General features: G+C 41.8%; 1 protein-coding gene across 6 annotated transcripts in view; it reads right to left on the reverse strand.

The window, feature by feature from the left end:
• Nucleotides 1-978: 978 nt before the first annotated feature.
• Nucleotides 979-14776, reverse strand: part of mpp3a (MAGUK p55 scaffold protein 3a) — a 39911-nt gene continuing 26113 nt past the window's right edge. For 2 of the 6 annotated variants that reach the window (XM_088090967.1, XM_088090966.1), the window contains 13 exons: nucleotides 12741-12826; nucleotides 11271-11345; nucleotides 10840-11036; nucleotides 9163-9227; nucleotides 8248-8268; nucleotides 7109-7150; nucleotides 5537-5602; nucleotides 4697-4852; nucleotides 4453-4533; nucleotides 4276-4369; nucleotides 3700-3808; nucleotides 3368-3496; nucleotides 979-2855 (listed from right to left, as the gene is read on the reverse strand). In XM_088090967.1, coding sequence (XP_087947093.1) covers nucleotides 2676-2855; nucleotides 3368-3496; nucleotides 3700-3808; nucleotides 4276-4369; nucleotides 4453-4533; nucleotides 4697-4852; nucleotides 5537-5602; nucleotides 7109-7150; nucleotides 8248-8268; nucleotides 9163-9227; nucleotides 10840-11036; nucleotides 11271-11345; nucleotides 12741-12826 — 1301 coding nt within the window. In that variant the 3' untranslated portion in view covers nucleotides 979-2675. The remainder of the gene's footprint in view (nucleotides 2856-3367; nucleotides 3497-3699; nucleotides 3809-4275; nucleotides 4370-4452; nucleotides 4534-4696; nucleotides 4853-5536; nucleotides 5603-7108; nucleotides 7151-8247; nucleotides 8269-9162; nucleotides 9228-10839; nucleotides 11037-11270; nucleotides 11346-12740; nucleotides 12827-14776) is intronic. The other 4 variants (XM_088090968.1, XM_088090969.1, XM_088090970.1 and 1 more) reach the window with 4 other exon arrangements.

Below are 14776 nucleotides of genomic sequence, written 5' to 3' on the forward strand. Positions count from 1 at the left end.
AAAGTTTAAGAAAAGTCAGTCTATATTTAAAAAAAAAAAAAAAAAAAAGAGGAAGCTGAATTCATATTGTCCCACTCCTTTTCGGACTTGTAAACTGATTTATTATTTCATTGTTTGAAACTATTACTCTGTTTTCTTTTTGATTGTACATTTTGTTACATGTTTAAAATTAAAAAAAAATCTGATTAAAAATTGATTGTGTATAACTATATTATATCCTTATTATATTTTGTTCTATTTTTCTTTAACATCAACGAAATAAATATAGTTCAATTTAGTTCAATTAGCTGGAAATTGGTGGTCCAAGCGGGAGAGAAGCTAACAATATTATACTGAAGTATGACCAAGAGGGAGCCCGAAGTGTACGTGTGGGATTTCCCTTTTCCCATTAGTATTATTGACTGTTTTTAATAACTGATGTGAGGGTTTTTTTGGTTGTTTTGTGTCTATTGTTTGTTTATAGATCTACTGTTTGTTTATTAATTTAATTACTATGTATGACTTTGGTGTCTCATTGTTTTCAACTCCTAAGTAGAAAAAAATGAAATGCTATACTTTGACTTTAATATACTATACTGACATTTTTTGACATACTATACTATGACATTTAAAAACAGGGTATGCTCTGACAATTTTTAACATACTGCACTATACTGAATACAAGCATGTCAAAAAAAATGTCATAGTGTAGTTTAAAATTTTTGAAAAATAACTACACATGGCATTTTCAAGATGCGTTGTATTATGAAATTTTTTTTGAACAAACTATACAAATTGACGTCTGGACTGAATAATAGTATGTCATAAAATGCCAAAGTAGTTTTTAAAATCGCATAGCATGTCATCAAATTATAATCCTCTGAAGTGCAATTAAATTATTTCCAGAGCTAATCTCACTGTGACAGTGAACTCAGTGGGAACCCCCTGGAAAACAAGTGGATGGAAAAAGAAAGAATTATGCTTCGCAAATACCACATATTTGACTCAGCTAGCTTTATTATGGCACTTTGTACAGGACATGTTAAAAAGTCAACGTTCTGGGTTTTCCTGGTTCATACAGAACATGGAGATCAGGAGAAAAATGAAAAAAAAAAAGGAAAGGAAATGGAAGCTGATTCATTTTAAACACACACCCATAGTGTCCACCCATAGAAGTGATAAGTTATGCCAGTAGGTATGTAAGGAGCTTTGGTTGCTTTTATCTTTTCTCACCTCCAAGCTGTCTGCCAAAAATGTCTTTCCTACACTACCAGTAAACTCAAACAAGTTTGCCCGTAAAGTGATTTCCCTCCAAAGTTGATAAAAAAGGAACAATTACTATGATAAAGAACTGTGTCAATGTGCATTTGGGGAATAATGGCTTTTTTTTTTAAAGACAAATTTCAAATCTTTTCACTTACAAGTAGTATTTTAGTATTTTGCAACCAGAAGGACATCAAAATTAGACTGCTTACTATCTCAATGTCAGGAATGTTTGGCATTTCTGCTTCATAAATTAAACTGCTGATAGTCGCTGAATAATTTTGACTAATTGTTTCAATTCTGATTCGAACTCTGTTGATATGACACCTCCCATCTCTACACTGACATCAATAAAGCAAAACCCTGATTATCACAGAAAACCAACATCTAGTACCAGCTTCTTCCTCTGCAGTCAAAAATACAGATATGTGCAGGGAAGCTGTACAAAACCCATCCCTGTATGAAAAAGGAGCATCTCAGGGTGGTGTTTGTAAACGTACACTGTGACCTCCATCCTTACATACTTTGTGCACGCTGATATTCTACATACAAACAGATGTGGGTTCACGGGTACAGAGGGTAAACAGGTTGCATTGAAGTGCTACGAGATCTTTCGTTGGCACATGAGGAGTAAATATTTACAATATTTACATCTGAGATTAAATAATCATGCGTTTCCCAAAAGCAAAGAGGCTTGTAGAAAATACAATTCTCACATTCCAATTGGATAATTTGTTTTGTGTGGAAATTATATTTAGCAAAAAGACGACATAAGTTTTAAATAGCATTCACCTAGCTTTGTAGATCAATTTGTCCTATTCTGTTGAATGTATGATTTGTTCTTATACTGTACAGGATGCATGAGCAGTAAGAACTAAGAGGAAGCATTCTGCGATTGGCATTGAGTTGAATAAAAGTGTAAACCTAAAAAACCATGCTACTAAAGGTACTCCAACAAGAGTCACATTAAAGCTGACTGACTGAGCAATCCTCTGAGTAGGATCCCAGACCTGCCACACTCTAGTGAGCGATACAGCTAGACAGAGCGGCAGTGTGAGGAATAAAACACGTCTTAAACTACAAACTTGCGTCTATCCTTTGTCTTTGACGTCATTAAATAAATTAAAAGCATACCTGAATAAATATGACTTAAAGTGACGGTAAGACTGTGATTTCTGGGCCAAGAGAGCTGGCGATCTACTGCAACACCCCAAACAAAAATGTGTCACTCTGGCATCATCTTACCCTTTGGTAGCTCAGTTTATGGCGGTCTGGCCAGTCCTGCCTCAGTCAATCAAAGGAAGTTCAGCCGACTCCCAGGCTGGCCAGCAGGCCTGTCGGGGGTGGGGTGGGGTTGGGGGTCGGCTCATTAGGAGAGGAATTGGGTGGGTTTGCTGTGAAGTTCATCTGGAAGATGGTGGGGGGGTTTAAGTTTAGGTCCGCACCCAGCTCAGAGGCACCCAGAAGGACTCGCGCTCCAGCCTTTCCAAGATACCTCGCAGTTCTGCACAGGCACTGGCTGAGTCCTCCTTGATCAGGACCCGGTCCACCAGGTGTCCGTACTGCTGATCAATCTGAATGGCAGACTGACGCATCTCCTGGAGGTCTTCGTCCTGTTGCAGAGAGCAAGATGAGGGACACATGCAGGAGCTTAACTAGCCCAGCCCGTATTCGCCAAAGCTAGTCATGAATGCCACGTGGAAGAAATATTACAATCTTCACCGAAGTAAAAGAAGCAGTGTTACACTGGAAATATTACAGTACAAGTTTTAACCTGTCTTTCATTCAAAACCCTAATTGAAGGAATACTTCATCCATGAAATGATGTGTCATGCCACGTTACCTTTAATTTGTGAAGAAAACTTAGTTTTACTTGAATTCCTCTACAGGAAACAGCAAACATGTTTTTTGATTAATTATTTAAGGATGTTTAGCAACAGCAATAAAAAATAAATACTAAGACAATCGTTTACAAAGTCTTACACAACTCATGCACATATCTTATTCATGTTCTTAATGGTATACACTATTTCCTGGTGCACAATACATTAAGTTATATTCAGAACAGAAAACAGCAGTGAAGTGGGACACAGCTTTTACTGTTAAGAGGAAATGGAGGACTCACTGTAATGCGGCCGTGCTCTCCCCCTCCTGGTGAAGTGGCAGCACTGCGGCGACGTCTGCTCTCAGGAACACGAGGTTTGACAAATATTACATAGGGCTTGAACTCTGCTGTCCGCAGCCTCTTTAGGGCCTGGAGTGATGGAGGAGTTACATACGAGAGAGCAAACAGAACCACACATGAGAGGAGAGAGTCAGTGATGCATCAGCCTCTCCACACACACAGCAGATGTGATGTGACTGCCTGCTCTCATCTGCGATCTGCAAACTGCTGCTGCCTGCAGGATCTGGAGCTCATGATATGTTATGATGCAGTGGTTGTACCGTGACACCTACCTCAGGCTGCACATCCACTACACACATCTTATTCTTGGCCTGTACAGAGCGGATAGCCTCTATACTCGTCCCGTACTGGTTCTCCTTGTATTCCCCGTGTTCTATGAACCTGCAGAGAAAAAACAGGGTTCCCACACATTTTCATCAACAAAATTTCAAACCTTTTCCATGTCTTTTCAAAGAAGCATAATGTTTTTTTTTCTCCTTGCCAAAGTTACCTGCCATTTTCAAACATATCAGATTGAAACTCCATCTCAACATAACTTCAGCTGTGTGGCAAACATGCAGGGAGAAACGCATGTGATGGTAAAAGAAATCATCACATAACCACATATATTAAAGCTACTTTGGAAGATTACTGTAACAATTTCATTTAACGCGTCGGAGTTCCATGCCTTTTCCAAAACTTTCAATGATATTTAGTAATTCCAGGACTCTTCTAGGCCTTGAAAAAGTGACTCTCAAATTCCATGACTTTTCCAGGTTTTCCATGACTGTGGGAATCCTGAACAAACATTTCAGCAAGGAACAAATACATGCTGTCATAAAAGCAACAACGTGTGAGTGAAAACATACTTGTTGTTTAAAGCATCTGCATCAAATTGCTGTTTGGTGACAAAGTGGTACTCCACACCCTCCTTCTCATGAGGCTTCTTGGGCCTGGTGGTGTCTGTAGGAACACAAAAAAGGAATTAAATCATATGTGTAATGTAATGTTGGTTCATTAATAAATACTGTGTATAGAAGACTCACGCGGCACAGCCACTGCAAACCGATGTGGGTTTTCGGCAATCACTCGCTGTTTGAGTTCATTGATTCGTGCTCCGAGAGAACCTTTGCAAGAGAGAAAAAAAAAAAAAAAAGTTAATGTCACATACATAGTGTTGAAAAAGCTGTAAGACATGGGTTATCAGTATGTTGCAACACACGCTCTAATCCACTAGGTGTCACTCTCATCACATGAGACCATTGGTGCCTGCCACAGGCTCGGCCTCACCGATTAGAACCACGAGACGTGGCCTCTCATTTGGCCTCTGCTGGTAGCGTGTCACCTCTTCATAAGTCAGGAAGTCGGGGTCTGCGGTATCAGATCCCTCTCCGGAGGACCCTTGCCTGTCCTTACGACTCAGCCGGAAACTCCTCCGTAAACCAGCTGCAGTGAGGCCAGAGATGGGAGGAAAGATGGAGCAGAGAGAAAAAAAGGTCTTTTGTCAGACGTCAGGAGCCGTGACATTATTTACAAAAGATTACATAAGTACACTTCTTCACTTGCAGATAAAATTGTTTGCGTGTTCACAAAGTTATTAGATAAGTGCAGTGAGCAAATGCAAAATAAGACCAACCCATTGATAATCATGCATTAAAAAACCTTTGCAAATAGTGCACAGGGTTAAAAATAGCTCACTCTTATCTGAAGTGTAAATACTTGAGATATTGGCTGAACTTAGAGCCAATTCAACGTCATGCTTCAACTAAAAATTGCATCACATGCAACTGATAGTAAACACATCAAGTGAAGCAGACTGTTTTTTTTTTTAAAGAAGAAAAACAACATTCCTTAAATTCAGTTTTAAAAAGTGATCTCAAATCTCTTTCAGCAGTTCAAAACAGATCTCAGTAATCCAAAATATATCATCATTTTCCAACATTATGGTCCAAACAAGGCATGCTGCTCTGAACGAGGCTACAGTGCTGAGGCAGGACAGACAGGACAGCCTGGCCCTGAGAAACACCGCGTCAACGGCAGAGTGACTGCAAATCAGGGTCTCCCATGGCCAGGACTGTCTGTATCCCCCGTCAGTGGTGTGTACCTGAGGGAATGAGCCGGGCACTGTACCTGAATAAAATTCCCAGGAAAACACCTGGCCACAGGAGGGCGCCACTGCTTTACACTTAGGAGAGACTATAACTGGCGTTAGAGCATCACACAACCCAGCCTCACACCTCCACACAGGGTGAACGAGCAGCAAACGTGCCTGGTTGAGTGTGCAATGCGTCCAACGCTTGCAGGGCCCTCACGGGGGGGTCAGGGAGGGTGTTTTGGGGAAGGGGGAAGCAGTACACTGACGACAGGACAGCAGCGGTTAGATGCAGGGCGGGAGGAGAGGGAGGTTTAGGAGGATCCAAACACTGAAAGGTGGAGGGGGGGATGGAGGGGTTTACAGCTCCAAGCAGAGTGCATGATAGGAAGCACAAATACTGTTTTAATCATGTATTTTGTATTACAGGGAGAGGGTGCTGATAAGCTTTCAGCTGTTTTTAGATCGCTCCTTGTGCTCATCATTCCAGCAGCTCACAGGATGTGGGGGAGTAAACGGGGATCAAGATGGGCTGAAGATGGGTGAGGGAGGGGAGGCCAGTGGAAGGCTGGAAAAGGGGTTGAGGATAAAGGGGACTGATATATGCTCTCCACCCCAATCTGAATTTAAAGCCTCTTATTAAAACAAAAAAAAAACCTGGCCACCCATTTAATTGCAATGATTACCAACATTTCCCATTACTGTAAAAATATTTGTTTTATCTGACAGTAATGTACAAGAACGTTTCCTGGAAAAAACTGTCATTTGAAACGAACTCTGGAAGTATCTGGAAAGAAGATCTATTTTAACCCCAGTGAGTAACTGTTGTCACATTCATGATGTGCACCCACTAAAACAGTGTTTCTCAACCATTTTTTTTAAGAGGCCCCTTTTCTATCACTGGGTAAACTGACGACCCCTGCATGGAATATATTTATATTCAATGCATAACAACAACAGTACAAAACAACTCCTAGACTGCACAAAAAAACCAAAGAGTGAACAACCGATCTTTTAGCTCTTTGGGTGATTTAATAGTTCTAACCTTTCTAAAGCTGGACGCGTCTGTTCAGCAGAGTGAAGGCTCTGTGAATACAGATTGTGTTTTGTCTTTACTGTGCCCTTATCCTGCGTTTTTTTTCCCCTTAAAGTTTATATCTTGATTAATAATCTTAATTTACAAATAAAAATGTCATTTAGTATTATTAGTACATTTAGTCTCTGAAGAGGCAGATCTGTTATTGGCACTGTGAGAAGTGCGAGACTGTACCTCCTACACATTTTTTTTTCCTACATTCACATTTAATACAAACACTTGTAATGTTTTTTTCAACACCTGCGCATGTCTTCCCCCCACACCAAATCAATCAGTTTCATCCTCATCCATCTTCCTCCTCTGGCATTGTCTTTGACCCGCTCTCTTGACCCTTTGAAACCTTCGCCCCCTTCCTCTTATCCCTCAACCCCCGGCCCCAGACAGGTCAACCCTACACAAGCAGTCATTTTGACCCCCAGCCCGGAAGCACCCAGGGACCCAGTGCACAGCCAGGCTGCAGCAGGCAAAGAGCAGACAGGGAGAAGGAGGTGGAGAAAGATGTGCACGCTCTCACCTATGTACTGTCCATTGAAATAGCCCTCACAGTCACAGTCCTCTGTAGGGAGGCAAGCAGGGAAAAGACGGGGTAAGCACAGGGTAAGAGACCTGGAAGAGTTAAGGAGCAAGGGGAGGTGGAGGAGTTAAAGAGGGGAGGGCGGGCCATGGGGCGCTGGAGAGGGCGGGCGGGGCGGACAGGCAGCAGGCAGGCAGGCGGCAAGAGGCGAGAGTGGAGGGGCAGCCAAGAGATAATGAAGGAACGTTGTCGGAGGCCACTAACGAAGGCTTAATGAAAGACTTAACATTACGAGAGAAGAGAGGAGAGAAGAAGAGAAAGATGGCTCTCCATCTTGAGAGGAGCCAGCTGTGAGTCGAGTCTCTGTGACCCACACACACGTAAAAAAAAAAAAAAAACAAGCCTCGCCTTCCCAAAAATTCACAGCTGAGGTTCAGCTGACTCACATACAGAAACCTACAAATCCACAATCCAAAAACAAAAGACAGATGTTTACGTTTAATCATTTAAGTCTAAATTTTGGCCTTGAATGATGATATGCATTGACAGGCAGACAATAGACTAATGATGGGTGGGGAAAAATCTCTAACAGCACAGAAAACAAGAGAAGACAACACAAAAACAGCAGCAGAGTAAAAGATGAGCAGAGGAAAACAGAACAAAAGATAATAGGGACTGAGGATGACGCAAAACAAAAGAGGAGCTATTGTTATCTTTAACAACCTCTGCTCGGTTGGGCTAAAGTCTCCAGAGATGCTGTTCTGCCTGCACACCGCCTGGTACAACACACACACACGCACGCACACAAAAAAAGCTCGGCAAAGAATCTCTATTCTAGTGTGGTGCACTAACAGCAGGAGGGGAGGAATTAAGCTGGAAGCAGTAGAAATCCCAAATGGACACCCTTCTAGCACACATGCAAGCTCTACACACACACACACACACACACACACACACACACACACACACACACACACACACACACACACACACACAAACACACTCACACAAACATATACACACACACAATCGTACACACACAGGCTTTGAGGCCTCTATGAACATTTTCCATTGTGCGTTTTGTGTGAGGATGTTTGTTGTTGTACATGAATCGTGTTTGTTGTTGCACATGTACCCACCTTTATCACATCCTTGGTCATCTGATATAAATGCAACAAGGAGAAACAGAGCGTAAAACATTAGAGCAGGTAACCGTCATGTCGCTGTTGATGACGTCTAATAGAGTGAAAATTCTGAAATGTATGAAATGAGGATTAAAAATTTTAGGAGATTTCGACATCAGTGACGTCATAGACGGGACATGGGAGGGGGATCCACATTTAAAGGGCCCCTGCTGGGATTTAGGGGAATTAATCAGAGAGCTGGAGGAGCGTGGAGGGAGGCCGAGACAGAAGAGTCCCCGCAGGCTTGCTGCTGCTGCGTGGCGTAGCAGGGCTAGCTGCCACGCCGCTAAGCTCTTGTTGTCTCCCCGTGGCTCAGGCCTAATCGGATCGCCTGCAGCTTACACACCACGAAGAGCCACCGCTCACATTACCCACTCACCTGCCGGGGTTTACACGCCGCCGCTATAGTATCAAGTGAGAAAGTGAGAAGTGTAATGTATTGTTTGGGCTTTGTTTGTCAGTGCGCGCAGCTTGTAACGCTGTCTGGATCTACTTAAGCTGCTCGCTGGCCAGATGGACCAAACATGAAAGAGATTAATTCATATCTGTGATCCCTCCCTACGTCTCTGTGCCCCTCCATCTCTCTCTCATCCCTTTTAAAAAAATGTCCACATAGCAGCATAGCAGCAAGAGGACGGACAATGAATACTAATGCCTCTGAGAATGCCAATTACCAGCACAAAAGGTCAATAAATGTCGATGAAAACATTGCTGCATTTATCTAGCGGAGATATTATTGTCCTATAATGACAGTGATGGAGCACATTAGAGGAGAAAGGAGAGCTGATAGTGGGAGATGCTGCAGGTACTAAACTGTAATCATGAAATAGTGCTGAGGATGCAGAGGAATCCCGGCAAGCAGAAACTTACAGACAGGCTTTTTAGGGGATTTTGGATTCGGGAGAGTGCCCATTTTCATCCTGTAGGCCAGTCGCCTGGAGAAATGTGCAGCAGAACAAAAAGCCAGAGAGGACGGAGGCAGGAAGAGAATCATCAGGTCAGAAATACACACCAAGCCAAAGATGAGCAGGGAGGTAGGATAACAGATTTAAATGTGAAAGAGAGAAGCACACAACATTTATGGAAAGATTATGAGACAGCCTCTGGGGACAAACCTGTCCAAGACCCCCCAACCCTCCTGAGGAAGACTCCCAAACTGAGAGAGACACAAAACGAACACAAACAACGCAGTCTCCTTTTGCTCACTTTCGCTCTCTGCCTTCTTTTTTGTTGCCTCTATGTGGTCCTTTAAACCCCCCTGCTGTCACTTTGTGTCTCTATCGTGTTGTCCACATCTATTTGTAGTCTTTTTATGTCTCTTTGAAATTGTTTGTGTGTCTTTTAAGTAATTCTGTGCCTCTTTGGTGTTGTCTTCATCTATTTGTGGCCTTTTTATGTCTCTTTGGTCATTTGTATCTCATTGGGGTAATTTTGTGTCTCTTTGGTGTCGTCTACATCCATGTGTAGTCTTTTGATGTCTCAGTGGCCCTGTTTACACCTGGTATTAACATGCATCCTAGGTGGCTATATCACAAGAGGACAGCTCTGAGTACAAGTGTGAATGCACCAAATGCGTCCTCAATATGTCTCCAGATCCGATCGCTCAAACCACATTCGGAGGTGGTCTGGGCTGCATGTGGCCACATTCTTTCAGCAGTGAGCTCGCTAATGTGTCCTCAGTTACGTTGAAGGACAACCTGCTCAGCTGATGTCTTGGATAAGAAAACTTTTGTTGGAGCAGTTACACAGACGCAGAGCTCAAGAACAGTCTCTGGAGCCAAGCTGGCAAACAGTCAGTTCAACGTCTGCCCGGTTAGCACCACCTAACACGCAGCAGTGGCAGAAGCAGTGTCTGTTAAATAGTCCCAACAAACTAAATGTCGCGACAAACAAGCCGACATCCAAGAACTAGTGGCAAAGAAAGCTCTGTGCGCCGGAGGCCAGCTCAGTAATTCCTCTATGATGACGCTGTGTGATGTCAGTAAGCAGACCTGAGCGTATGCTGCTTGTGTTCAGTCATGCTGATGCATATACATTTTTTGTGATCATCGTTTTACCTCAGAGCTCAGAGAGCAGCAGGAACCCACAGCATCAGCAGAAAAATGTTAATTCATCCTAAACATTATTTAACCTACAAAACACAGCATGTGGGCTTCCCAGAGCTCGGACAGCCCTCTGACCTGTCTCTCTCTGTGTTTAAGCTGTGGTTATTAATCCAACAGACGCTGCAGTGTTTGGCAGGGATCTCCCAGCCAGCTGAGATCATTTTACTGACGGATTATGACACATAACAGAATCAGCATGCGCCTATTTAAGGCTGCGCTTCTATTTATTTTTTTTTTCCATGCTGCTACGATGCTCCATCTAATCATATTTGACCCCTCAAAGTGGAACACATCAATGTGGATTTAACAGATTACAAATGGCAGGATAAAATAAATATCAGCACTGTGTGGGTGACCCGTACGGTCCTGGCACTGATCAGTTTACCGTCACATGTTGTTCAGATACATCATGTGATACCCGTCTCCTCCCGGGTGCTCTTACCTCTCCTGGAACTGTTTGGAGGGGATGAGTCCGGCCCGCAGATTGCTGTCTCCCACACGCTTCGCCTGCCACCACGTGGGGTCGTCTTGGGTCACAACCTGCAGGATGTCTCCCCGCTTGAAGGGAAGTCCCGCTTCTTGGCAAGGCGTCGCTTTGTCTTCCAGCGGGACGTAGTCAAACAAGGCTCTCATATAGACCTGGAAGCAGAAACAAAAAGCACCTTAATTGACATTTATTTTTTGTGTGTGTATATATATATATATATATATATATATATATATATATATATATAGTTAAAGCTGTTAACCTGACTATGACCTATAATGATCTCAAAATTAGAAACTACTTTACATCAGTGGTTTTAAAGAAATAATGGATCTGGAACGCCACAGGAGAACTGAGCATGCTCCTTTACTCAGGCTTCATCTCACCTTGCTGTCCTTCAGTCGGTCCTCTTCTTTAATGGCAGGGATTATCTTTAGAGTGATGGAGCCCTGGGACTGAGACTAGATCACAAATAGACAGAGGAAGTAGGGGAGTGATGAGTGCGACTGTAGCCTCAAATTAGAGACAAACACAAGGTATACTTGGCGTAAAAGTCTCCCTGAGGTGGATTTTACTTTTAATGGACCAACAGTGAACCATTTATAAAATACATAAAAGATGGACAGAACGTTTAAGGTAATGATTCATTTTTCTCGCTATCTTAAAGAAAACTGTCACCATTCACCTCAGATTATAGTTTTGCCCAACACACCACATTGTTATAGAAAATGATGAAGGATATTTGTTTTTGGTTTCGTTTTGTTCCATTTTCATTGGGTGCCAAAACACATTATTGCTTTTCTGAATATCTCATCAGTTTTCACTGATCTCACTGATATTTGTGGATGGTTGCCTTATGATGATCACTGAGTACTGAGCACTGAGTTTCTTTCAACAGGGTATTGGGGCCAATGTAGGTAAACAAAAAAAGAGCCAGGGGAGAGGGGTAATATTTGAGAAATTACAAAATTAAAATGTTAAATCTACGAGAAACACATTTTATCATAAATGAATTTACCACTGTATTCTCAGAGAGTAGCTGAGTTTTTTCCCTTTAATTATCCAATTCTAATCTTGGAAATTCTGAGTTTTTTTTCCAGCATAATACCCCCTCCACTTGCTCTACTTTGTGTGTGTGTGTGTGTGTGTGTTGGCATTAGAAACATGCAAGCGTATGTTGGTGTTCATGCCCATCAACTAAAAGGAGGCGTGGCATGCACGTACCTGGTTGCAGCTATTACGAATTTGTGTGCATTTGTTGTTGTTCTTTAGCCTACAATGGCCCTAATAAACCATTGTAGTTTTTCACTTTTCCAGCATGATATTTAACACTACGGCACATCTCTGGTTGTGTTGGCATAAAAAGGTAGCAATTCTTTGTCTTTCAAATTCGTCAAATGTTGATCTGAAGTTTTTAGGAAACCACTGTGCTTTCACTCCTGACTGTGTTAAGACTTTTTGTAGGAATAATGGTGATGACATAAAATACACCAGAACCATCTTTAAAACAGCCAGCTCAAATATAAAAGGTCCTGATTTTAGTCTTTTTGATGCAGTTGGATTTGATTCAGTGTTACATATGATTACAAATAATTACCAAATATTTTTTTGTTTTAATTTAAATATACAATTGCTTAAAATTGCAAAAAATAGGCTATATTGAAAAAGCATCTCACCATAATGAGGTTGGAGACCAAAAGAAGCCAAAAGGGAAAAATGTTGTAATTATTAATAACATCTATACCTTTAGCACAAATGTATACACTTGTATATTTTGTGCCCAGTCTTAAAATGTTTTAATAAAGCATTTTTATGCTGCATTTCTTTAAAATCTAAAGCAGAACTGTGCGTCTTACCAGCAGCTGACTGATTTCATCAGGCCTCTTGTGGATCACAGAGACTCCGTTGACCTCCCTGAGTTCATCTCCTACATGGACCAAACCTGAGGGGACGAGAGACAATATGAAGATACAGACTGACAATTAGTGTGAATCAAAAGTCTTCACTGAGCTCATCTGGGTCTTTGGGGTTTCTCTTTTGTATCACAACATCAGTAACATTGCCAGATTCAAAGATATGCGCCGCCTATATCATCAGCTGGGATCTGTTTCACTGCAGCCACAACAAGGAAATCAAAGGCTGAGCGAAGTCAGATCAATACGCTTCCCCCTCAGGGCGGAGAAGCACAGAGCAGACACACTTTTGTGCAATCATACTTGCATAATGTATGCATTTACAAAGAGACCTGAGGCTAACTCTGAAATCTCTTTACAGCTTCTGTCTCCGCACTGACGAGAGGTTTCTCCAATCGCACGACGCAGCAAGAAACACGCACGCACGCACGCACGCACGCACGCACGCACGCACACACACACACACGCACACACACACACACACACACACACACACACACACACACACACACACACCTGCATGTGGCTGATATTTCCATGGTAACACCCATGAAAGGGTCTCTGCTGTGAGTCTATATGGTGTGATTGATTCTCTGGGGACTCGTGGAGAGCTTTGTGTTTCAGCAACAGCCGCACCATCCCTGTCATTTTCCTCCTGCTGCTGCATCTCTCTCACTGCCGCTTTGATCTCACAGTCATCACAGTATCAGGTTTTCATCTCACACATATGTATATTTTTTTGTCAAGCAGTGTTACTAATTTTCACTGGTTGCAGGGAGACAAATGCCATCACACTGCTGTGATAATCAGGAGCCTCCTGAGGCGTCCTGAGAGCTGTGCTACATTACTGCAATGTGCTGGCTGATATCTATGAGGGGGACTTTTTTGCATGTCATTCCTGAGTCCTTCCTGTTTCTTTAACAATCAAGTAATTGCATAAATGTCCTGTAAAAGCTATCTTTAACATCAACAGATTCCATTAAAATTGGCAATGACTAGCACAAGGGGAAGGATTTGAAACTTCAAAAGCGGTAAACAGATAAGCACATCTGTACAGGTCTGCGGTTCTCTGCCTTTTGCTGGTCTCAATCCCTTACTTCAAAGCAATAGCTACTTGTGATGTCCATAATTTGTGAGCAAGGCTATAGCTACGAATAAGGACCGACTCTAGAATCATGTTCACTGCATCATATCTGCATCATATCTAGGAATTTGGGGGTTTTGAAAAACTAATTCCACACAAATAAACCATGGTGTTTTTTGTCCTTGAGATCCTGATATTTATTGCACCTATCATACTCAAATGAATGATTTTAGGGAGTGTCCTCTTCTACTTCCATGGATATTTTGGATCATTTTTTCTCTGCCATAACTTTGTTGTGCTCAGTTGTGTTATTACTCATGTTTGGTATCTCCAGCTCAACATAACCTCCACACTTAAATGGTGCAGCTTAAATAAGAAAAATGTATAATGGCATGTTATCATTTTTTTATACGTAAATACTACATCAATGGGCACCCGAAACTCTTGAAATAGATTTTTATCTGAGATGATTTCATAGTTAAAATGTTATTTCCACTCTTGCACCATCATTCTTGTGCGAACGGTGTTTTGAAATAGCATTAAGGATATCCTGCAGCTAGATAAAATGCACAGAAAACAATATATATCAATATTTTGGACTCAAGACAGCTTTGGCTGCTGCCCTGAATGTAAGCAGTTAAACCAAAGAGATATTTTCTCTGCTCTGGTTTATCTGAATATTTTTAAAGCCACAGGGAGGTAAAATAATGCAATATTTCACAAAGCAAAAAGATGAAAGAAAAGTGAATAAAAAAACAGAATTCTCCACAAAAGTGTTTGGGTTTGTTTTTGTCTGTATTCCAGACTCCAGGTTGGGAACAGCAGGTACTGGAAGTCTAGAGATAGTTTGTGTCACATCTTTTTTTATTTTCATTTTTATAATTTTATTTTTGAA

Source organism: Plectropomus leopardus, chromosome 18 (assembly GCF_026936395.1).
Source record: "Plectropomus leopardus strain MGB_pleo_1.0 chromosome 18, ASM2693639v1, whole genome shotgun sequence".
Classification (NCBI taxonomy): domain Eukaryota; kingdom Metazoa; phylum Chordata; class Actinopteri; order Perciformes; family Serranidae; genus Plectropomus; species Plectropomus leopardus.